Raw genomic sequence first — 22551 nt, 5'->3', positions numbered from 1 at the left:
CTAAAGATGCCATTTTCCCTTAAAAAAAATTGTAATACTAGCTAGTTGATAATTTGATAAACTATTTTCCAATGACTATTCATTTTGATAAACTATTTTCCAATGACTATTCATTTTTAAGAGTTAATTCTGTCCTCTAGATTTATAAGTAGTAGTTCACTTTTAATTTTTGTTTTTAATTTTTTTTTAAATCAAAACATCTTCATTTGGTTTTAGTATTATTGTAGCATGACTATTTTTGGTCATCAGTCAACAAAATCATTGAGATGTCATTAAATATAAGGGCATTTTGAATTTTTAAAAAATACAATGTGAGTTGACCCACTATATTTTTTATATTTATTTTATTTTTAAAAATCATAATTGAAGACTGAAAAATCATTTGTATTTCACAATATATTTGTCTCATTTTACGTGTCCTATTTATTATTCATTGGTCAAACTAACTCTTTCCTCATTGCTTATTTTATTTAGTAATTTTTTATTATTTTTAAATTTAATTCTTTGTGTTTAATAGTACTTTTAATGTAGTTTATAAATATATAAATTTATATATTAATGCTAAACTTAATATTATGAAAATTTTGATTAAAAGTAACTTCAATCAAGCCTCGTTGAATTAACCAGACAATCAAAATGAGACGAATGTAGTATTATTTTGTTGTTATATTATAATGTAGTGAAAGAGTATTACATGGATGTTGTTTCAACTTCATTGAGGGAAAAGACTCCATTCCACTGTATTCATCTCGATGTTATGAAGTTTCCTTGGTCGTCCCTGATCACGCAACCAAAGCCCATCTTTCGATTGCATTGTCTCTGTTGATTGAAGTTCCGACATTTAATTTAAGAAAAACCTTCATGGGACTTCAACCACTTAGTTTGCACATTGTCGGAATCCTTGTGAGCTGTAATGGCTGTAGTAGATGCCTCCCTCCAGTCACATAGGTAATTATTGGCTTTAACAGTGATGATTCCAACATTATGCAGTCTTCTATTATTCAAAACCTCCAAATTTCTCAACAGTACATCATTACTGTGCAAAAGTTGTTCCATTTATAATGAGGATGAGAGATGAACAAACCAACCTTCAACCGAATTTGTCTGAGTATTTCGCAGTTGAAATCCGAAGAGGTTCCAACATTGTTTGGCAAAAGAATAGTCTAGGAACAGGTGCCAAACAGTTTCCTTTTCAGGATCACACATAGGGCAATTTTCACCATAATCAACTTTCTTAATGATAGGAGATCTTTAGTTGGCAAATACATTTCAGATAAAAATTAAATTTTTAACTGTCTCCTCCCTTAATTCTTCACTCAAAACTTTGTAGCAACTTTTCACGATGAAATTCCCATATTCCCAATTGATGACTCCTTCCCATCTTGTGTTTTTGATCACTCCTTCCAATTGATCTAAGAAAAAAGTATACATATTTGCAAAAGAAATAATGTTTGTTACATGATTAATCTAGCTATAAATATATTAAAAAAATGTATGAAATAGTACGTGTAGTAACTGTCGGTATCATTTTTCATTGTAAAAGTACAGCGTTGCGCAAGCTCCGGGCAAAGATATACGTGTACTTTTCTTTTCTCGTCATAAGTGGTCTTTCAATGACTCGTGTAGACTGAATTTCTCCCGGAAAATTCAGGTTCACCTTGTCCAATTCTCCTCAGCTTCTGGTTATTGCAGGTGAGCTAGAACTTAGAAGTCCGGAAGAGAGAGAGAGAGAGAGATTAGTTAGTGAATGGCGAAATCCAGCGCCGACGATGAGGAACTCCGGAGAGCCTGCGAGGTGGCGATAGAAGGCACCAAGCAGACGGTCTTAATGTCGATCCGAGTCGCCAAGAGCCGCGGGATCTGGGGCAAACCGGGGAGCAAGTTAGGCCGCGGTCAAATGGCCAAACCTAGGGTTCTAGCTATTTCCGGTACGCGATTTCCATCTTTCTACGGTATTTCACATTTTCAATTGCGCCGTGATCTGATTCTAATTCTCGATACACAAGCCTTGTATTGTAAGAGACTAATGACAGTTTACATCGGAGTGCTCACAATGTCTGTGTTATGCTGGAGTTTTATAGCCATGGTTTTAGCATTTGCTAGGCGCCTTGCTTTGATTATAACGGGACTGAAAGTTAAACTCTTATTTCAGATAATTGTTTTGTGCTTTCTATAGAAGTTCCAGTAGTGGATATAAATGTCAATCAGTAAGCTTGAGATTGGTTTGCTCTCCGATTTTAAGTTCAATAATCTGTAAGAAGTTTCAGTTATATTTGTTTGATATAGTGAAGGAAAAATAAATAATAATAATCTACTAAACTCTAATCTCTAATCTTGTTACAGTAGACTAACTTGATGCTATGTCTCCATTCAGTTCTACTAAGACCTTGAGCACTTGAACTCGCAATCCTAATTACTTTTTTGAGTTTATCCAATATCCACCAAGTTGTGGTGTTCCTCCTTATCTACTACTCTCATTACTCATTATCACTGTTGCAAACTGGCACATGTTAAAGTTTGTGATGCACTTATAGGAATCATCTTAATCAAAATTGTCTCCACCTTGCTTTAAATGAAGTCATTTCTGATATGGTCCTTTCTCATATTCCTTCACATCCACCTCAATTAGAGCTATATTTTATGCATTTTCCTTATTTCCTTGCCTGATTATATAGTGCTTTGATATATTTCTATTGTACAATTATTCCAGTTGTCAATTTATAAGCTTTGCTTTTATTTATTTAGTTAACCCTTTCTTGTGGCTTATGCAGCAAAAGAAAAAGGTCAGCAGACTAGAGCTTTTCTACGTGTGCTAAAGTATTCCACTGGAGGTGTTCTTGAGGTAATTACCTTTTTTTTTTCTTAGTAATTTATTTGGTGCTTTTCCTAATCAGTTTCATAGATTATTAGGATATAAAATATATCGATGGTTTAGTCATTATAGCACATATATTGGCATGAAACTGTTAACATAGTTCTAATATTGCCGGTGGTCTCTAAAATTATGAAATGAAAACTTATTTTGGTTTTACCTTTTTATGCAGTTAGTATGCTTGAAAACAGAGCTGTTGTATGTCTAATTCAAATATAGTAATCATCAAATCTATTTTGCCCCTGTTTGGCAAAGAGCTTTTTGCTTTTTGAAGCAGAATTAGAGGTTTGTCTGGGTCAAAAAGCTAATTTTTGTGTGTTGTAACAATTTTTAAAATTAGTTGTTTGAGCTCAAAATACTAATTTGAAAAAGCTTGTTTGAGGAGCTTTTTGTAATATAAATGTCAAATATGTTAAATGACAATCCTACTCATAAGTTGTGAAAAATTAAATGCATTGCCTAATATTTTGGTAGGTGATATTTAAATAATAAATTATTAAATTTCACTTATTTATTTATTTTATTTAGTATCCTAATTATAATAATTGAAAGAAAAGTCATTAAAAATAAAGAAATTTTAATACATTAAATATTTAAATATATTCTCATAAGAATAAACTCATAAAGATCTAAAAGTGTTACTAAAAAAGAATGATTATCAACGATGAAATGTACTCATGCCCTTTTATATCATTTATCAAATTTAAATAGCTGACAACTAATTTGGCTGGCATTTAAGCTAATACAATGAACTAATGTAGTAATGTTGCATGTAATAACTAATTTCCAACCAGGATGTATGTCTCTGCCTCTCTGAACCCGTTGATAATACTCATCAAAAGCAGTTTATATTGATTTAAATGTTTAAAAATAAGTAGTGTCTGAATAAATGTATTGGAAAAGTGCCTTTTCATGTCAAGCACATTTTCTTTAAATCAATGCTTAAGCTAACAATATAATTACTTATGTGCCTTTAGCCTGCCAAGTTGTATAAGCTGAAGCATCTTTCAAAGGTGGAGGTTGTAACTAATGATCCAAGTGGCTGTACATTTACTCTGGTAATTCTAATTTCATAACCTCTTGTTATTTCTCCTGTGAATTTTGGCTTAATTAATGATATCCATATGTAGCTGCCCAGCTGAAAATCCTTAATTTGATGATCTCATTGCTATAGGGATTTGATAATCTTAGAAGTGCATCTGTAGCTCCCCCTCAATGGACAATGCGCAACGTTGATGACAGGTGCAGTATCTCATTTGAGTAGCTGAACTTTGTCTTGATAGTTCTATGCTGATCTTTTCAGTAATCCAGTGAAATATTTATGTACTCAGGAATCGCCTTTTGCTTTGCATCTTAAACCTCTGCAAAGATGTATTGGGCCGTCTCCCAAAGGTTGTTGGGATAGACGTGGTAGAGATGGCACTTTGGGCGAAGGTGGTCATTAAAATTTTCTTCACTTGCTTCAATCATGTTGCATTTTATTTAAAAAATTTCTTTTAGTATCACTTTCCAAAAGAATTACTCTCTATTGATTGACATTCTTGTCTAGAAAATCATTTCTTCCTCCCGTCTAGAAACCTGCACTTACTAATTAGTTTTACAATCATAGCCTTAATATGTATACATCTAATGCAGGAAAATAGTCAAAATACAGCTGCTGTAATTAGCAAACAAAAAGGTGGTAACCTTCAAGCTGTGCCTGTGGCTGCTGTGGAGGCAGAAGCTGACATGAGAGTGACTGTTGAAAGGGAACTTGTGTCACAAGCTGAGGAGGAGGATATGGAGGCTCTTTTAGGCACGTATGTAACTTTTTTCCCTCTTTTCCTAAAAGTGACTTATTCTCAGGATTTAGTTAGAGATTTAAATGGCATTTATACTTCATATGCCTCCTTTTTGGAGGCCTCTACTTTTTCAAGTCTCAGTATGACCTGGGATATTGGAGTGAAGTAAATAGTGGCTAATTTATTTGAGTTGAGTTCTATAGTTAAGTTTATTACTATATTATCTGATACAATTTCACTTTATCACTGTAGTATCTGATATCTGTTTTTTATTTAATTTTTCTTTCTAGTTTAAAATAATTCTTCTAAGTTGCATATTGTTTCATGGAAGTTTAATACTTCCCCCACCCACAACATTTTGGTCACTTGTCTTGAACTTTGTTTTTCTAAATCCTATGCTTCTTTTCCATTGTCAAATTTTAAGGATAAAGTCTTCCTTATTGTTTAGCCTTTGATCTTAACATGGTTCTGACTATGTCTAGAGTTGTATCATGTATGATCTGCAGCTATGTCATTGGCATTGGTGAAGCGGAGGCATTTTCTGAGAGGATGAAGAGAGAACTTCAAGCTTTGGAAGCAGCAAATGTTCATGCCATATTGGAGAATGAGCCTTTAATAGATGAGGTGACAATTGCACATTTTTTGAGTGTTATCATCAGTTTGCTGCCTATATTTTAGTTCCATGCTTCTTACTCCTTTTCTTTATATACAATGTTGTAATATGTATTTGCATGTCCATGCGTATTTTTTTTTTAAAATATGAAATTAATTCATAATATGCATATAGCTTCAGGGACTGTCAGTACTGATGTATCATGCAGTCATGCTTCATATCTTCCCCTAGGTTTAATTTTTTTAGATCATAAAACAATGCCTTTGAAACAAAGTTGATTCTATCCACTTCTATTATTGTTATTTTTTTAAATTATTAAACTTAATTGTATATTTCTGTTTCTACAGGTACTACAGGGGCTTGAATCTGCTTCTAATTGTGTTGAAGACATGGATGAATGGTTGAGCATCTTTAATTTAAAACTTAGACACATGAGAGAAGACATCGAATCGGTAGGGAACCTCTGCATTTCATATCTAATTTCATATGCCCACCCATGCAAGTGATTTATCTGCTTGCCCTCCTTTGTACTTTATGCAGATAGAAGTCCGCAATAACAAGTTGGAAATGCAGTCAGTAAACAATAAAGTATTGATTGAGCAACTTGATAAGCTTCTTGAAAAATTGCGAATTCCTTCTGAGGTGCTTCTCTTTTTTCTTTAGTACAGATTACACAACTGATTACTAATGCTTTTATGTTTTTGCCTAATCATTTTCCTTGTCTCAGTATGCAGCAAGTTTAACCAGTGGTTCATTTGATGAAGCACGCATGCTTCAAAATATTGAAGCTTGCGAATGGTTGACCAATGCTCTACGTGGCCTTGAAGCACCTAATTTGGATCCTAGCTATGCCAAAATGCAAGCTGTATGTACATATTATATTACTTTCTCTTACCTCTCCTTTAAAGGCTCATTTCTCTGCACTGGGCATAAATAACATTGTAACTAATGTAGAGAAACAATAGTGATTTAGGTATGCATTCCTCTTAATGAGAACAGAAAATAGATCCAAATATCTGATTTTGAAACTGTGTAAAAGAAAAGAATAAGTTATTTGTGTGACATTTGTTGAATTATTTAGTGAAATAGGTAGTAATGGTCGTGCTCTATGTAAAGTATTTACAGGATCTTTGACCTTTAGATGTTAACCAGTCAATTCCTAAAATTCAATTGAATCATTTCAAGGCTAGGGTCTATTTATGTATTTGGAAGGTTTGAACCTTTGTACAAGTGTTGTTAATTCAAGTTTTCCTTACCTCCAGAAACCTCACTTTGCATTGAGCAATGTCATTTTGCCATACCAGTAATCTGGTATATGTGTCTCATTTTGTAAAGAAAATTGTGAGTTGCTTATGAAAATGCTTTTGAACCTCTTAATAGGTAAAAGAGAAGCAAGCAGAACTTGACAAATTGAAAACTACTTTTGTTCGTAGAGCTTCTGAGTTCTTGAGAGACTACTTTTCTAGTTTGGTTGATTTCATGATAAGTGATAAGAGTTACTTCTCTCAGGTACTCAGTGTCTCCTAAAATCTCCTATTTTATGGCCATGATGTTTACTTTCCATAATTATATTGTTGAGAACTGCTCATCATGTAATTTAACAGCGTGGGCAATTGAAAAGGCCTGACCATGCTGATCTACGATACAAGTGCCGGACGTATGCTCGACTTTTACAACACTTGAAGGTTAGATAAGGATGTATTATATAATTGCATTAAGTTATAGAACAAATGTTCTTTTATTTAATTATTATCTTTCATGTGCAGAGCCTTGACAAGAACTGCTTAGGCCCTCTAAGAAAAGCTTACTGTACATCCCTTAACTTGCTTTTGCGCCGTGAGGTAAGTTAACTCATGAACTTTGTGAAATTATCTTGAAAGTTTTTGTACATAGCTATCTACATTTAGGACCAAGAATAAAATTTACTCACATTTGTTGAGTTTTCAATGCTATTAGCTGCTTTGAACGCCTGCGGTCTGCCTTCTGTTAATTTATAATGCATTGTTCATTTCTAGTCCTTTTTTAAATCTCTCATGAGATCATATTTTCCAACTAGAATGAGTAAACTCTTGGCATTATAGTGTCTCTGACTGTTTAGGAAATCTATGGTCTATGGTGTTGTTTGTTACATTGTGCTGTTGGTTCTTTGCAGGCTCGTGAGTTCGCAAATGAACTTCGTGCAAGTACAAAGGCATCAAGAAATCCAACTGTATGGCTTGAAGGTTCCACAGGTTCCAGCCAGAGTGTGAATAATGCAGACACTTCTACTGTGTCAGAAGCATATGCTAAAATGCTTACCATATTTATCCCACTACTTGTGGATGAGGTTACACTTTGACTTTCTGCAGCATTCTCTGTGGGGTGCATCCCTAAGTGCTGACTTGTACATATTGTGTATTATTATTGAGTCTCAATTAAACCTGTATTCCTAAATTTTGCAGAGTTCTTTCTTTGCACATTTTATGTGCTTTGAAGTTCCTGCACTTGTTCCTCCAGGAGGACTTGCCAATGGCAATAAAAGTGTACAAGATGAGGAGGATGATGATGATTTAGGCATCATGGATATTGATGATAATGACAACAAAGCTGGTACTTCCTCTCCCTTTTAATGTTTTTATTTATATATGAAGAATGGACTACTAATTTATTGGTTTAGCGTCCACTGCCCCAGTTGGATCTTGGATTTATGTGTCCAAGTGGAGTGCATGTGTCTTAGACTTTGTTCACTGTATCAAGCTGGATAGTAGAATTACAATTCTAGAAGAGAGAACAGGGGGAGAGGGAGGGTGGGGCTAATGGACTACTTAATACTATGGTTTTGCCATTTCAATTGGTATTTGAAAAGCTGCACTTCTGCTTATTGTAATAAGTTTCTTGAAATAGCTTATGAAGATAAACTCGAAACAGTTTCTCAAAAGCAATAAACTCTTTTCATAAGTCTATCCAAATACAGGCTGAAAAGTTCATCCATGGAACTACTAAACTGTGCACCCTTTTTTTCTCTTTGCAGGCAAAAGTTCATCAGAGCTAGAAGCATTAAATGACTCACTTCATGATTTGCTTGATGGAATACAAGTGACTTTTTTTCTTTTAAGTTTTAACAATTTCTTAATTGATTTTTGTTAAATATTCTGACATTGAATATATCCTGAGAAGAATCTCTTTTCCCTTGATTTTATGTGCTTTAGGAAGACTTTTATGCTGTGGTAGATTGGGCATACAAGATTGATCCTTTACGCTGCATATCAATGCATGGAATCACAGAACGGTATATTTCTGGTCAGAAAGCTGATGCAGCAGGGTTTGTTCGTATCTTGCTTGATGACCTGGAATCTAGAATTTCTATGCAGTTTAGCCGTGTAAGCTTTTGCATCTTTTTATGCATGTACCTATACACACATGGTCTCATAAACATTCACAGGTTATGAGTATTATCCATGTACTTTTTTTGTATGCTTGCATTGCAGTTTGTAGATGAAGCTTGTCACCAGATTGAAAGAAATGAGCGGAACGTTCGACAGTTGGGGGTCTTGTCATATATACCTAGGTAAAATATATTCCGTTTTGTCCTCAGGAATATGGCAGTCAAACTTTTTGGTTATTCAGTTTTTGACTATCAGACAGGGCAAGATGTTATACATTCTTACCCCAGTTGTGGGGAAAAAATCATTTCTACAGGGATTCCATTTTCAGAGAGAAACATAAATAGGAGACGTAGTTTATTTCCACCAATGCTCCTTGGCTTAGTTGGCTGAGGTGAAGCCTTCTAGACTTAGAGTTCAAATGTAATTTATTTTACCCCATTCCACACTGATGTAAAAACAATAACACCAATAACAATAACAACAGGAATAACAATAATAATCATAATTATAATCATAACCTTTTCTTGTAGGAAAGAAGGGTGCTACTTCACCACCCACTTTTATGGTACTTTTCACTACCAAGTATTTTGAACTATCAGTTAAATGCCGCTCTCTTCATTATTTTTTAGTAAATGGTCTTATAGGGTTAAGTGGTATTTGTATTCATTTATTTGATGTATTTTTTTTCTCTCTCAATCTTGTTTGCACGCATGCCTTAATGGAATGCTTGTATCCTCAGCTGTATAGTAATATGATCTCACTGAAATCTATAAGAAATTGGATTTATGAAATTATATTTCCTGCACTCTGATGTAATCATTATGGTTTGTGTACTTTTTCTTATAGATTTGCTACACTTGCAACCCGTATGGAGCAATATATCCAGGGACAGTCAAGGGACTTGGTTGATCAGGCATACACTAAATTTGTGAGTTCTCTTAAATTCTGTAGTGTTTGGTGCTCCTGTCAAGGGTGCCAGAAAATGATATGGTACAGTGGTTCAGGACGATCAGTAATGGGATAGTCAATTCTTTCTTGAGTGGTGTGGTTTCTTCTAAATAGCTCAAATGATAATATGACCCTTTCTATAGTCTAGTTCTCATAAACAACATAGCATTGGAGAAATCATTTCTAGCATTGCTCTCTATTCTATTTGGAATGATTTTAATTCTTTTCACTTTTTTTTTTTAAATAATAATTTTAATTTTATTATCAATACCTGGTAATAATGCCATGTGCCCAAATGCAAATATGGTGTATCATGGTATATGGCTGTTGGCTGAAGAAATGTTCACATTGATTAAACTAATTGTTCACTTCGGATGAACTGTTCACTTTTGATCTTTTAAGAAAATATTCATTGCAAATGTATTGAATGTTCACACTTCACACATCATGTGCCCTCGCTCCCCACGGACCATGGTTGCCTTGTTTGGTCTCTATTTACTTTGAACTTTATTATTTATTTATTTATTATTTTTTAAAATTGAAACTTATATCTTCTTGAGGTTAACTTTTATTTCCGGGAATGTGTAGTTTCTATTTACTTTAACTTTATTTTAAAAAAAAATTGAAACTATCTTCTTGAGGTTAACTCTTATTTCTGGGAATGTGTGGCAGGTTTCTACAATGTTTGCGACTTTAGACAAAATTGCTCAGGCTGAGCCAAAATATGCAGACATTATGCTTTTAGAGAACTATGCTGCATTTCAGAATAGGTAATCTCCTACTGATGCACCTTAAATGGCTTAAATGTATTGGGTATTGTAATACATCATTCTGATATCATTACCATAAAAATGCTGATGGGAGATAGTTGCTTGCAGTCTGTATGACCTGGCCAATGTTGTGCCCACTTTAGCAAGGTTTTATCACCAAGCTAGTGAGTCTTATGAACAGGCTTGTACACGTCACATCAATGTGATTATACATAATGTACGTCAACCAACTTTCATAAATTATTGTGTATTATTTCCTTCCACTTTGTTCTACATTGTTCTGTATGCAAATTACTTCATGCAATATTTTCCGAGTTTTGCTTTTTAAGGATCCCTATCATGAAATTCTCTGCAGCAATTTGAGAGACTCTTCCAATTTGCTAAAAGAATTGAGGATTTAATGTACACAATCACACCAGAAGAGGTTAGTTGCCTAAACTGAAGTTCAGGAGCAAAGTATGATTTGCCTCACTGCTAGAAGTTTCTGGTATTGATATGTTCAAAAATTTTCAGATTCCATTCCAGCTTGGATTGTCTAAGATGGATCTTCGGAAGGTGGTCAAATCTAGTTTATCAGGGGTAAGTCAATTAATAAACTTTTACAACGCTAGATCTGAAGATGTTGGTGATCATAGATTGGGTGTGCAGGTTGACAAGTCCATCACTTTGATGTACAAGAGATTGCAGAAGAACTTAACCTCAGATGAGTTGTTGCCTTCATTGTGGGATAAATGCAAGGTATATGTTGTAAACTGGATACCTGTTTGCTGATATCCAAAAACAATGTTCTGTTTATCATCTTACTGAAAACTATTTGTATGACCGGCAGAAGGAGTTTCTGGACAAGTATGACAGTTTTCATCAGCTCGTAGCTAAGATTTACGGTGATGAGGCCATCCCGTCTGTCACAGAAATGAAAGCAATCCTGGCATCTATGTAAACTGAATTCGTTGTCCTGTATATTTAGTTATTCTTTTTTGAACTTGAGACCGAGTCTTGCCCTAGACTACACAACTCCCTCTCCCGGCTTCTTTTCTGTTTTGTAGGGGCTTGTAGATGTGCCTTCTGCATTCGGTTGTGATTTGTATATGTTTTTTTCTTTTGTATTTGTTGGGTCTATTCTCTTGTAATGTTATTCATCAATAGACGGTGTAGTTTCACCAGAGCCAGTTGAGTAGAACTTGTACGTGTATTAGTGTATATCTTTCTTGGCTTAATTTATATCATTTCTACTTGTGAAGACAAGTTGTATGTACCCCTTTTTTTCCTGATGAGAGAATCCATAATTACCAGTATTAGGTATATTTTACTTTGTGACTTTAGTCGATAAAAGATTACAATGAGGTAAATCAACCTAATTGTTCATGGTTGATCGGCTTAAACCAGGTCATTAGGCTGTTTCTATCATGATCAATTTGGTTGCAATTGTTTTTAATGTATGATTTAATTTATATTAAATGTTGGAAATAATAAACAAAATAAATGATTCCTATTCTCATTTACATCCATTATTCTATAGTGCTTTTGGCTTCCCGACACTCAGACAGCCACATATATAATTAGCATTTTTTTCTTGTCTATGTATCGGCTTCGGTTCCGCTGCTAACGTTGAGTTTGGAAAGAAGGAAGACACAGGCTGATGATACAAACACAACTGCGGCGAAACAAGCAAGATCCAAGCTGGTAACCAAAGGTATTTCCTTGAACTTCTCCAGCACCCCAACCTGGAGTATCATGACCACAGCATGCCCGATTTTCGACTTTGCCTGCATAACTGACTGCATTCCAACCTTCTCCGGGAGACTCTATAAGAGACGTAAAAATAATCACCATAATGTCATTTTTGGGTGACAAGAAACCCTGTGGACACGGGTAAACCAACATAGGTTGTCCATAAATAGCTCAAGCCAAGAAGACCAATAGGCCATTCTCAACAGGCATCGAGCTTGGAACCTTGGCCTGATTAGCTTGGTTGGGGTTGTCTCAATAATGAAATATTCTAATCAGTTTGGTTGGAATGAGTGGTCGTGCACTCTAGTCGGGAGAGGTCGGGAGTTCGAACTCTCTCTCGTATAAAAAAATCAATCTGACCGGCACTTTGTCCCTTAATTGGGCGGAACTGGTGCGAACGGAGATTAGTTTGAGTATGGTACGGATATAAAGGTGTCTCCTACAGTTAGGGCATGTTGAGGACACATATGGTCTGACAAAAACAGAATAATGTAATATTCTTACCTTGAGAGCAGGAAGCAAGTGTGAGCCTGGAAGGGGTGGCATTTGCTCTTTAGAATTGTTTGATCCGACAAACATGACATGCAGTCCTATCCCGAATGTAAGCATAGCTGTTCCTACCAAAAACATGTCTGCAAGGAAGGGAATATATACAGATTCACTTCTCTGGGTTGCCATGATATATATCCCAAACCTAAGCTTTGAATAGGAAATGGAATATACCAATGGCTTCTATTAACAGGTGCACAAGATGGGCTTGGCCTGAATGTTGTGAGACTGCATGAAAATACTGGAAATATGATTCCACAATTATGTAACAACCCTGCAAACATCATTTCTTGTTACAAATCCTTCAGTTTCCCAGTAGATCATGCAATCTTGAAATTTGTACAAACCAAGAAAGAACTAACCTCAATGAAGCACAGAACTGAACCTAGCAGAGACCCTGCAACTGCAAACCAAGTAAAGAATCTGCAGTCTACAATAGCCTGCAAAACCCACATATGTCAATTGGTTGCCCACATTCTTTTAGCAATTCCAGAAACGAGAAAATACCTTCTCCATCAAGATCTGGGCATGCAATTTCTGCGGCAATCTGATGGTAATCATTCTCAATCTCTGAAACATTAAAGTTGAGATCTTTCCTAATAACAAACCCAAATCCAACAACCCTTTCTCTGTCTTGGGCTCTGGAGTAACTAAACACCTTGCTGAGGTTGCTACTGCTGCGACCACCTTGGTTGCTGATTTAGGTTGTTTTTCACCATCTCCAATCCCCTTCTCCCCTCCAAATCCACCTTTGCTTACAAATCTAGCAGAAGAGCCTTTTGGAACCGAGAAAGAATAACAAGATTGAGAATTTGCAATACCCACACACGGCCTTGATGTTCTTAGCAGTCTCCCAGTGGCTGCCATTGTTGTTAGCTTGGAAAGGTTCCAACTTTTAGCCTTCCCTTTACTAGTCGCTAGCTTTTACAAAATTTCCACAGCCCAAAAGTCGTATATAAATAAGGTGGATTTTTGTTTCCCAGATTTTTGGATGGGAGCATAGAAGATTCTTGGCATATTTCCTTTCTTTTCACTTTTGTATTTGCTTTTTCTTCTTCACTTTTCTTGGCGAGAAGGGTTGGAATAATGGAATTTTCCTTTATTTTACACTCGGCTGCTTACGTGGCAACTGAAGGAGTGGGGCCACGAGCAACCACAGCCGAACACGTGGCGTTTGACATCTTTCCTTAGAATTGTGTACTGGTCGACTCCTGTGGATCGTCGATTTAGTCATACAATGAATCTATGAATCTGTAGATTCCAAGAAATGATTCCTTTTTAATTTGATGCGTCACGTGCCATATTACATGGACAAAACCACACCGTCTCCTAATACTTCCAACGGCCGACGGCCGCGGTTACGTGCTGTCGGCGCCTGCATGTTGTCTGTAGTCTGAACAAGTCATGAAGATGGTATTATGTTCACATCAAATAATGTATTTTTAGTATATTAAAAATGTATCTTATATTGTTAAAAAAAAATGTACCTTATATTCACGGTCAAAAAAATTAAAAATATTCATAGTTCATACAGTTACGTGGACTATGGTACGGTCCACACAATAATTTGCCAAAATATATCGAGTCGAGTTCAGAACCCTTTTTAATGAAGCCCAAATGTACAGGCCCATAAGTCAAATGGCCCATTATTGATTCCTGCTTTGAAAGCTCCGTCCCTAACTCTTTACTGAGCCTAGACTTCCACTGTTCTCAATCACCGCAAAATTTGTTTAGTTTTACATTTGATTTTCGCTTATTTCAACTAGGAGTTGAACACACATAAAATGGAGTACAATTCTCGCTGATCTTGATTGGTTTATGTGCGGAAAATGATTGTCTTGCCAAATTCTGGTTTCTGCGCAACTCTAACTCGGGCACCTATAGATTCATGTAAGAAAAATCGAAGCTCCGATTCTGTCACTCTCTCAAGATCAACGTCATTCAAGATTGAAGCTAAAAGACGGTAATTTTTCTGTCCGTAATTCTCTCGAACGGTTGGTGTGCGTGGCTTTTTCACTCGTGGGTGTTTCTTTTTCTCCTGAAAACCAGCTGCGAGTGCTATGATATGCACAAGGAGCTAGTCCCCTATGTTGAGGCCTGGTCATTGCAGAAATCCATTGTCGAGGAGAGAAAAGCACTTGTTCAAAGAAATGAAGATTTTGTAGAAAACCTGATTGTTTTGCAGCACCATCCGGTTTATACCTTGGGAGCTGCTGGCTCAGAAGAATACTTGCGGTTTGATCAAAAGAATGCTCCTTTTGATGTCTACAGAACGGAACGTGGTGGCGAAGTTACATATCATGGGCCTGGTCAGGTACATTCTGCTTTGCCCACCATAGTTTAACTTATTCCTATGCCATTTTTGTGTGGTTGAGAAATTCTTGGTATACTATGGGATATCTTAGTTGAAGCTAATATTCAATTATTGAAACTTTGGATTGAATGGGTTGAAAGTTTCAGTTTAGTTAGGCTCTAAATCTAGATGTTGATGAAAGCCTTGCCCTGTTGCATACTTGCATTGGCATTGATGTAGGGATGATGGTCAATTAGGCCTCTGAGATCCATTGCTGATAACCTCAAGACTTTGCTATGTGCTGTTATCTTCAAAGATTATACAGACAAATTTCATAGATGTGTGTGAGCATGAATTGATATTTGAGACTTGTTTCTGAAATTTATTTGGTCCGGTGACCAGAAATTAGGTCAGAGGGACCAAATGTGGCAAAGTTTTAAAAGTCGTGGATAGTTGTAGGACCAGAAGTGGAAAAAATTCTTCTGAAAGATTCTGAGAGCAAGAATTAATATCTGTGACTTGTTTCTGAAATCTATACGTTGTGGTTCTGTAGATAGTTATGTACCCTATTATCAATCTCCGTTACCAAAAGATGGACCTTCATTGGTACCTCAGGGCACTGGAAGAGGTGATAATTCGAGCTCTTTCTTCATCGTTTTCTATCAAAGCTTCACGGGTTGAAGGCTTGACTGGTGTTTGGGTTGGTAAGGCCATAATCTCTTTCTAGTTTGTAAGCTCTTCTAATGTTATTTTTCCATGCTACATGTTTTTGAAGTATGCATTTCTTGTTCTTTCAGGAGATCAGAAGCTAGCTGCCATTGGCATTAAGGTTTCTCAATGGATCACATTCCATGGCCTAGCACTCAATGTAACCACTGATTTAGCAGCTTTTCAACAGATAGTTCCCTGTGGAATCCAGGATCGTCGAGTTGGAAGCATAAAGGAGCTGCAGAGTGGAGTTTCTTCCAATTCATGCAATAAAATTGATGATTCTCAGCTAATGGATATTGCTTACAAATCACTACTCAAGGAGTTTTGTGAACTTTTCCAAATTGATCTTTACTATAAATAATGTTTTCAACAGGATGCAACCCCTTACCTCCATGCCATAGTTTTTCTTTTTAATTGAGTTCATTTAGATATATACAAATTTTGTGTAACTCAATACAGTTATTTTAAAGATTTAACTATTTTATCATAGATTGTTAGTTCTTGGTTTTGAAGTGTTCTTAAATCTTTGTTATCTTACTGTGTTATGTTATTATGAAATTGGAGACAAACATCATCTGTTGAAAATGCTTTTACTATGAAAAATAGGGTCAAAAACTTGAAACAAAAAATCCTTTTACAGCAAAAGACACAAAAACGATACTGCATCTTCTGCAAATGTTAATAGTTCTCGGCGACAGGCCTAGAAGGAAAGAGTCTTTGAAGAAAGGTTAACAAAGACCAAAGGCAAACCACACCTAAGACTTGGAAACTCATTATCTGCGAAAACAATGCTGCAGTTCTTTGAATGAACTCTTCTGTCACATTAGGAATCGTTCTCGTGGCTATCACTAAATCCTGAGCAAAGCTCATGGCTCTGCTCAACTGGTAGAGCCTATAAACCTGCATGCATTACCAAAACGCGTTGATCTCTGTGCTTTTACTTCCGAAAGAAAGCAATTGAATCTAGATAGTTAGAGAGAAAAAATACCTCGAAAATAATTGGGACTAGAGGCCAACAAGACGATTTATGTTGTCCAAGATACCTCTCGAATGCATACTGAACAAGACAACCAACTAAGAAAGGCGCTATTCCAACCAAGGCTGTTGTACCAAGCACCGGCCAGGTGACAAGAAGCGCAATAAGCGGGAGAGCTATCTTAATGCCCATTACAACGAAGGCCGAAGGTAGATAACCTGGAAGGCCAGTTATCAGGCCCCACCTCTTTGCACTAAACTCCAGATATGGCTTCTGAACTTGGTCAGTTACAGAAAGAAACACTCCTAATCCGATGTAGAACATGACGTCTGAGATCAATGAAGCCAAAATTTCTGCATAAACATCAACACCGAACTCAGTAACCAACTATAAAGGACTGCCCTTGTAACCCTTGTTAAGGTGACATGAAATATAATGTTACTTGTCGATTCTCATGCTGCATAAAAGAGGCAGTAAATATGAAATAAAACTACCAAACATCATCAAAGAAATGAAGATTTTGCATTGCATTCTCAATAAACGAAAGAAGGATTACTCAGAAAGGAAAATGGGTACTGCTTATCACACATTCACACTACCTGAGAAAACCTCATTCTTGATGCCATCAACAGCAATATAAACAAGAAATGGGGGAAGCAAAAACGACGAGATTAGTGCAACAGGGGCAACAACCCACATAAAAGATTGAGCTTCTTCCCCAGAAGGAGCAGACTCCAATTTTCTTTCTTCCACCAATTGGTGAGTCAGCCCAGCAAAAGAAACACAGCCTGTTTTACCCTGAAATGGTTCCCACCCACTAATGCCATTAGCAGCCACACTTCTATTTTCTGTTTCAGAGGAACTCAACTTCTCAGATGAGCTTGAATTAGACAGGCATACTATTGCCCCATTCCTTGGCCAAGAATTCACTGTAAATCAGATAAGAAATCAATAAACCCCAAAAAAAATAGTCTTTAGCTTTGAGCATTTATACTAAACCAAACTGGCAAAGGAAGCCAGAAAACATACATTTCAACTCATACCGGAGCAGAGGGGTTTGCTTCCTCAGTCTTACATGGCTCTTAGACTGTTTCCCTAATGAAGATGAAGGAGAATCCTGCAAAACAGTGTTTACAGAAAATGTTGAGATAGGTAACCATTAGAAAACAGAAAAAAGCAGAGAATTGAGAAATTAGAGTAGAAATACTCACGGCGTGAAAGTGGAAAGGAGAAACTTTGGAGGCAGACACTCGATTGTGAAGCAAAGCGCAAGCACATTGCAGCTCCATTTTCGCTTTCGAGGTTTTAGGGGTTTCGCAATGCTTAAACCCTAACCAGTCCGAACTCCGAACTTATGGCCTGTTTGGTTGGGTGTAGCTTGGGGGAATTGCAACTGAATTGCAATTCAGTGAATTCCCAAACTACACTGTTTGGTTGAAGAGAATTACAATTCCTTCCAAATGATGAATTGCAATTCATACTGTTTGGTTGAAGGGAATTACAATTCCTTCCAAATGATGAATTGCAATTCATGGGGTACCCCATAAATTGCAATTCGGTGGAAAGGAGGGACAATTTGTTGGTGTAAAGACAATTTTGCCTCCCTCTTTTTTTTTTTAATTTGAAAGAATTATTATTATTATTATTATTATTTTTGAAAAAAATATTATTATTATGTGAATGAATTATTATTATTATTTGAATGAATTATTATTATTATTATTTGAAATTATTATTATTATTATTATTACTATTACTATAACATCTACCACAACATAAGGGCATTTTAGTCATTTTGTCGCTTCTTACCTTTCAATTTCTTGTACTCCTATTTCTGCATACCAAACATTGTAATTTCAATTCCTACTTTATTCATTGAATTGTAATTCCACCAAATTACAATTCTTTTCCCCCCTAATTCCCTCCTCCCAACCAAACGCCCTGTTAAGGTTCACTTTACCCGTTAGACTTTCTTAAATTTTTCCTCTTTATTTGCCCAATTTAGGTTTTTCTGTTTCCTTAATTCGTTGTGATATTTTATTTTTTAAAGTCATAATGTAAAATTTATTCTCTCTACATTTTATTTTAGTAATGGCTACTAATTTCTCTAATCATTAAAAAAATTCTTTTTTATTCTTTTTAAACAATTCTTTTTTATTTATTTTAGGAGAAAAAGTGTGATTTTAACCATTCAACCAGCCAAGACCTTGTGATTTAGTGGCACCTGGTTGCACTCTCATATGCAACAGAGTCAATAGTATTAAAAAAATAACTTTTGCCGAATTCCAGAAGGAAAACTTTGATAGTCATGTATAATAGTCAGATGAATAATAGTAAAATTTATCCTAAATTTTTACAATTTTTGTTCTTTTGCTAACTGTTTGAAGAAATTAGGGTTAAAAGAGCATGCATCCTACACTAAAATAATATTAGGGTTCTGGAAATTTAGAATTAATTTAGCTTAACCTAATGTATCCGGAAAATAATAATAACAATAATGATGATATACACACAGCCTAAAATAATATAGGGTTTCTAAATTCTAAGAAAGCATCCCTTTCTTTATCCTTAAGCAGACCAGTGTGCATAAAACTAGCAAAGCTGTAATCTTTAGGATGTATTGTAGTATGGAGAAAAGAATGATATACATACAATACATACAGGAAGCCTTCAAATTACAGAGAAAATTGGAGTCAGTTCTTATGCTATTAACATTAACATATACTAAAATGGTGCTAAGTAATTTGGCATGCACAATTAAGCTCATCTTCTTCAATTCACAGCTTTAAGCAGGCAATGAAATCGACCGCTTGAATCGCTGCATTGCCTGATTGATGAAGCTATTTGAGGAAGGAGAGCTCTGTTCACTCAGCCATGGATCCTGCACAGAAACTGGAGAGGGTTCTTTCACTTTCTCAGATGGCTTATTGGTTGAAATGCTCAGAGGCTTCTCACTGGCATCTGAAGATGAACGAGAGGATGATGATTGGGATGAATCTGCTGTGATGATGCTATCTTCTGAAATCCCCCAATTATTCAGCCTGATTTGTTCCAATTCTATTGCCACTTCCATCATTGAAGGCCTCATGTCTCTGTGAAATGCCAGACATCTGAAAGCTATTTCTGCAACTTTGTTGACTGATGAGAGTGTCCATACATCCTTCTCTGGCTGGATTAATGGATCAATGATCTCGAGTAAACCCCCCTTTCCTATTCTGTCAACTGCTAGGGCTGCGAGATTGATTTCGTTCTGGGGTCGGGTGAAGTCCACCGCCTTCAATCCGGTTATGATCTCGACCAGGACTACCCCGAAGCTGTAGACGTCGCTCTTGTCTGAGAGATGGAAGTCCTGGTGATACTGGGGGTCGAGGTAGCCCGGGGTACCTTGGGGGGCCGTTGAGATGTGCGATGATTCGATCAACCCGAATCTGGATAGTCCGAAATCTGCGACTTTGGACTTGTAGTTGTAGTCGAGAAGGATGTTGCTGGACTTGACATCTCTGTGGTATATGGGAGGGTGCATGGCATTGTGGAGATAGGCAATGGCTTGGGATGTTTCGGAAACAATCCCGAGGCGAACGGGCCAGGGAAGCCCGCTCCCTTTCTCTCTTTGCAGATGCTGGGACAGGGTTCCATTAGGCATGAATTCATAGACGAGAATCTGTTCCCCGTTCTCTATGGAACATCCTAGGAGGCGAACAAGATTCGGGTGGTTTACAGATGAAAGAAGCTTGATTTCATTGGTGACTTGCTCAATTGTGTCTCTGTGCCTGATCCTTTTGATTGCTACCCATTCATCATCATGTAGCTTCCCAGAATAGACTGTTCCATAAGCTCCATCTCCCAGTCTTCTTTTATCTGAGAAATTGTTTGTGGCTTTCTCAATATCTTTGTATGAATAAACTGGAATGGTGATCCCAGTAGTTTCGCGCAATTCACGCATTTTTCTGTTCGAGTTATTCATAGCTAGCCTTCTGCGAATTATGCAACATATTAGCCCTACACTAACCATTAATGCAGCTCCTGCAATCACACCTGCAAACCGAAGAAAAAGAAAAAAGACATAAGTACATTATTCTAATTCTAACGAACTCGATTTTTATGTGTCCCACTGATTGAAGAAATGAAGGGTTTACCTCCAATTAAAACGCCAATTCTTGTCTTTCCTCCACATTGGCCTAGCATGTACTTGGCAGGGTTGCATCTTGTGTCATCTGTATAATATTTGAGAAATGGAATCAACCATACATTGCTGGTAATAATCAAATTTCAAGAATGGGAAATTCTGTTTTTTCGATTATTCTTAGGAACAGTATTCCAATTTCCAAATGTATGAACAAACATTAAACTGTCTTCAGTTAATGATTGCCACACTATGAAGACTTTGACTGATGAAGCTGGTGAGACCCAAAAAAGTTTAATTGATGAACAGAAATGAGAATCAAGAACCCAAGATGAAGAACATAACAGTCAGCTTTGAATCTTTTCATTTTTGTCAAAGTGGGAGCCCCATTAGTTTTAGCATTCATTAATGATGTCTGTCCCTCTCTTCAAAATTTTCAAACTTGGATGATCTACTCCTATGTTTATTCGCAAACCATCTCGTCAAAGTCCAACTACCCAGGAAATGGAAATATATAAAATATTCATTAAATCGAGACAAAAACTTGTGTGAAACTATCGACCGGTCGAATTTTGATTAATGATGTCAAAGATTCAACTCATTAATTAAAGATTTGATTCATTCTGCCCATTTTATGGATTGAAACCCGTGAAATAGTCTCACAGTGGTGGATATATAAATGAATAAAATAACAAATTTTACCTCTCCGGCAGCCGGAGCCACCCAGATAGCCATCTCCGGTGAACCCTTCAAAGCACCGGCACCGGAAACCTGGTTTTCCGTCTCCGGGCGGCCTGATTTCGGTGCAATTCGCATTCTTAGAGCACCGGCAGTGCCCTTGAAGCCACCACCCCAGTTCAAGCACCTGAATATCCAAAGAAACCGCCGTAGTATTAACGGCGGCGGCGACGGAGGAGATGGCGGAGAACAGGGACTTGCACCCAGTTCCGGTCAAATTTTCATACCCAATAAACCCTCCGGCCTTATGTGGATCCGAGAAACAGCTAATATTGTCCTTCCCACAATTCTGGAGCTCGAACTGCGTCTGAATCTTGGTTTTAGGGATCATACACTTCAGCTCCGGCGAGCTACAATTCCGCAGAAGAATCCCGTTGTTGACCGTGGGGGCAAAGTTTTTCCCAAACAGAGGCTTCATGGCTTCAATCCGGCGCCCGCATTTCGTCGGAATATTGATCATTATAGTGCCGGGAGTTAGCTGGTAGACCGGGAATTCTCCGATGGACATAGTTCCGTTGCCGGAGGTGCAATTCAGAGGGATTTCGCAGCCGGAGGAGAAGCCGAACGGGAACGGAACTTGCTTTAAACCATCTCCGCAAGATCTATTGCATGTAGACGACCCAAAAACCATGGCTGATTGAAGAAGTAAAAGCATCAGAGCTGGTATCATTTTTCAGCATATGAAAATGAAGTCAGGTGAGTATGAATAACAATTTAGAGAGCCAAAATCTCCATATAAACTATAGTTAATCACTATTTCCCCATTTCCACTTACCATAGTCTCTTTTTTATTGGGTGACACACTGACACGGAGATTCAAACCTTTGACATAAATTGGCTTTTGATATCAAATTGAAACACATGCTCCATCTCAACATTATATGCTTAATAGGTACTTGACATATTCTTAATCCATATTAGTCAAAAGCATAGATATACTGAAATTTAGTTATAATAAATTTATGTCATATAGGTGTGTTATTGATTATTGTGTAACTAGCTAGGAAACATAATTATCGAAACAGGTTAAATGTGTCTACAATTTATTACATGATTGCTAACTAAGTTATTTGGTTGGGTT

The 22551-nt window shown here is 36.6% G+C and overlaps 5 protein-coding genes across 5 annotated transcripts; 2 read left to right on the top strand and 3 right to left on the bottom strand.

Annotated features, from left to right (window-relative positions):
- Positions 1–1559: 1559 nt before the first annotated feature.
- Positions 1560–11594, top strand: LOC116024708 (exocyst complex component SEC3A-like). The gene is made up of 25 exons (XM_031265684.1): positions 1560–1928; positions 2772–2842; positions 3850–3930; positions 4047–4114; positions 4204–4306; positions 4508–4671; positions 5160–5277; positions 5614–5718; positions 5807–5908; positions 5994–6131; positions 6647–6775; positions 6871–6951; positions 7033–7107; positions 7419–7592; positions 7708–7855; positions 8277–8341; positions 8455–8625; positions 8734–8813; positions 9478–9559; positions 10252–10349; positions 10458–10566; positions 10705–10773; positions 10863–10928; positions 10998–11087; positions 11179–11594. Exons 1-25 carry the CDS (start codon positions 1748–1750, stop codon positions 11287–11289), a joined length of 2679 nt encoding a protein of 892 aa, XP_031121544.1. The 5' UTR covers positions 1560–1747; the 3' UTR covers positions 11290–11594.
- Positions 11595–11763: 169 nt separating this feature from the next.
- LOC116024717 lies at positions 11764–13866 on the bottom strand. Its single transcript, XM_031265695.1, has 5 exons — positions 13137–13866; positions 12992–13069; positions 12804–12903; positions 12585–12712; positions 11764–12154 (listed from the first exon to the last, which is right to left on the bottom strand). Exons 1-5 carry the CDS (start codon positions 13494–13496, stop codon positions 11927–11929), a joined length of 894 nt encoding a protein of 297 aa, XP_031121555.1. The 5' UTR covers positions 13497–13866; the 3' UTR covers positions 11764–11926.
- Positions 13867–14247: 381 nt separating this feature from the next.
- Positions 14248–16145, top strand: LOC116015159 (octanoyltransferase LIP2p, chloroplastic-like). Its single transcript, XM_031255183.1, has 4 exons — positions 14248–14592; positions 14679–14943; positions 15476–15626; positions 15720–16145. The coding sequence occupies exons 1-4, from the start codon at positions 14459–14461 to the stop codon at positions 15992–15994; spliced, it is 825 nt and encodes a 274-aa protein (XP_031111043.1). The 5' UTR covers positions 14248–14458; the 3' UTR covers positions 15995–16145.
- A 46-nt stretch (positions 16146–16191) lies between these two features.
- LOC116015150 lies at positions 16192–17929 on the bottom strand. The gene is made up of 5 exons (XM_031255172.1): positions 17821–17929; positions 17639–17726; positions 17209–17538; positions 16622–16962; positions 16192–16533 (listed from the first exon to the last, which is right to left on the bottom strand). Exons 1-5 carry the CDS (start codon positions 17896–17898, stop codon positions 16312–16314), a joined length of 1059 nt encoding a protein of 352 aa, XP_031111032.1. The 5' UTR covers positions 17899–17929; the 3' UTR covers positions 16192–16311.
- Positions 17930–19192: 1263 nt separating this feature from the next.
- Positions 19193–22225, bottom strand: LOC116012234 (wall-associated receptor kinase-like 14). Its single transcript, XM_031251766.1, has 3 exons — positions 21435–22225; positions 20746–20823; positions 19193–20644 (listed from the first exon to the last, which is right to left on the bottom strand). The coding sequence occupies exons 1-3, from the start codon at positions 22138–22140 to the stop codon at positions 19395–19397; spliced, it is 2034 nt and encodes a 677-aa protein (XP_031107626.1). The 5' UTR covers positions 22141–22225; the 3' UTR covers positions 19193–19394.
- Positions 22226–22551: the final 326 nt, after the last annotated feature.

This window comes from Ipomoea triloba, chromosome 1 (genome assembly GCF_003576645.1).
Source record: "Ipomoea triloba cultivar NCNSP0323 chromosome 1, ASM357664v1".
Classification (NCBI taxonomy): domain Eukaryota; kingdom Viridiplantae; phylum Streptophyta; class Magnoliopsida; order Solanales; family Convolvulaceae; genus Ipomoea; species Ipomoea triloba.
Note: the sequence above shows the minus strand (reverse complement) of the source record. Positions and strands in the feature narration are given on the sequence as shown.

Excerpts from the sequence above, each read along its gene's own strand:
- LOC116024708 (XM_031265684.1), top strand. The coding sequence starts at position 1,748 with ATGGCGAAATCCAGCGCCGACGATGAGGAACTCCGGAGAGCCTGCGAG. Across the intron at positions 2,843-3,849 it reads CCACTGGAGGTGTTCTTGAG|CCTGCCAAGTTGTATAAGCT; the intron begins GTAATTACCTTT and ends ATGTGCCTTTAG. Across the intron at positions 10,567-10,704 it reads TCAATGTGATTATACATAAT|CAATTTGAGAGACTCTTCCA; the intron begins GTACGTCAACCA and ends AATTCTCTGCAG.
- LOC116024717 (XM_031265695.1), bottom strand. The coding sequence starts at position 13,496 with ATGGCAGCCACTGGGAGACTGCTAAGAACATCAAGGCCGTGTGTGGGT. Across the intron at positions 12,904-12,991 it reads CAGTTCTGTGCTTCATTGAG|GGTTGTTACATAATTGTGGA; the intron begins GTTAGTTCTTTC and ends TGATGTTTGCAG. Across the intron at positions 12,155-12,584 it reads ACTTGCTTCCTGCTCTCAAG|AGTCTCCCGGAGAAGGTTGG; the intron begins GTAAGAATATTA and ends CGTCTCTTATAG.
- LOC116015159 (XM_031255183.1), top strand. The coding sequence starts at position 14,459 with ATGATTGTCTTGCCAAATTCTGGTTTCTGCGCAACTCTAACTCGGGCA. Across the intron at positions 14,593-14,678 it reads AAGATTGAAGCTAAAAGACG|CTGCGAGTGCTATGATATGC; the intron begins GTAATTTTTCTG and ends CCTGAAAACCAG. Across the intron at positions 14,944-15,475 it reads CATATCATGGGCCTGGTCAG|ATAGTTATGTACCCTATTAT; the intron begins GTACATTCTGCT and ends GTGGTTCTGTAG.
- LOC116015150 (XM_031255172.1), bottom strand. The coding sequence starts at position 17,898 with ATGGAGCTGCAATGTGCTTGCGCTTTGCTTCACAATCGAGTGTCTGCC. Across the intron at positions 17,727-17,820 it reads CTCCTTTCCACTTTCACGCC|GATTCTCCTTCATCTTCATT; the intron begins GTGAGTATTTCT and ends ACTGTTTTGCAG. Across the intron at positions 16,963-17,208 it reads CAAGAATGAGGTTTTCTCAG|AAATTTTGGCTTCATTGATC; the intron begins GTAGTGTGAATG and ends ATGTTTATGCAG.
- LOC116012234 (XM_031251766.1), bottom strand. The coding sequence starts at position 22,140 with ATGATACCAGCTCTGATGCTTTTACTTCTTCAATCAGCCATGGTTTTT. Across the intron at positions 20,824-21,434 it reads TGGCTCCGGCTGCCGGAGAG|ATGACACAAGATGCAACCCT; the intron begins GTAAAATTTGTT and ends AATATTATACAG. Across the intron at positions 20,645-20,745 it reads AATTGGCGTTTTAATTGGAG|GTGTGATTGCAGGAGCTGCA; the intron begins GTAAACCCTTCA and ends TTCGGTTTGCAG.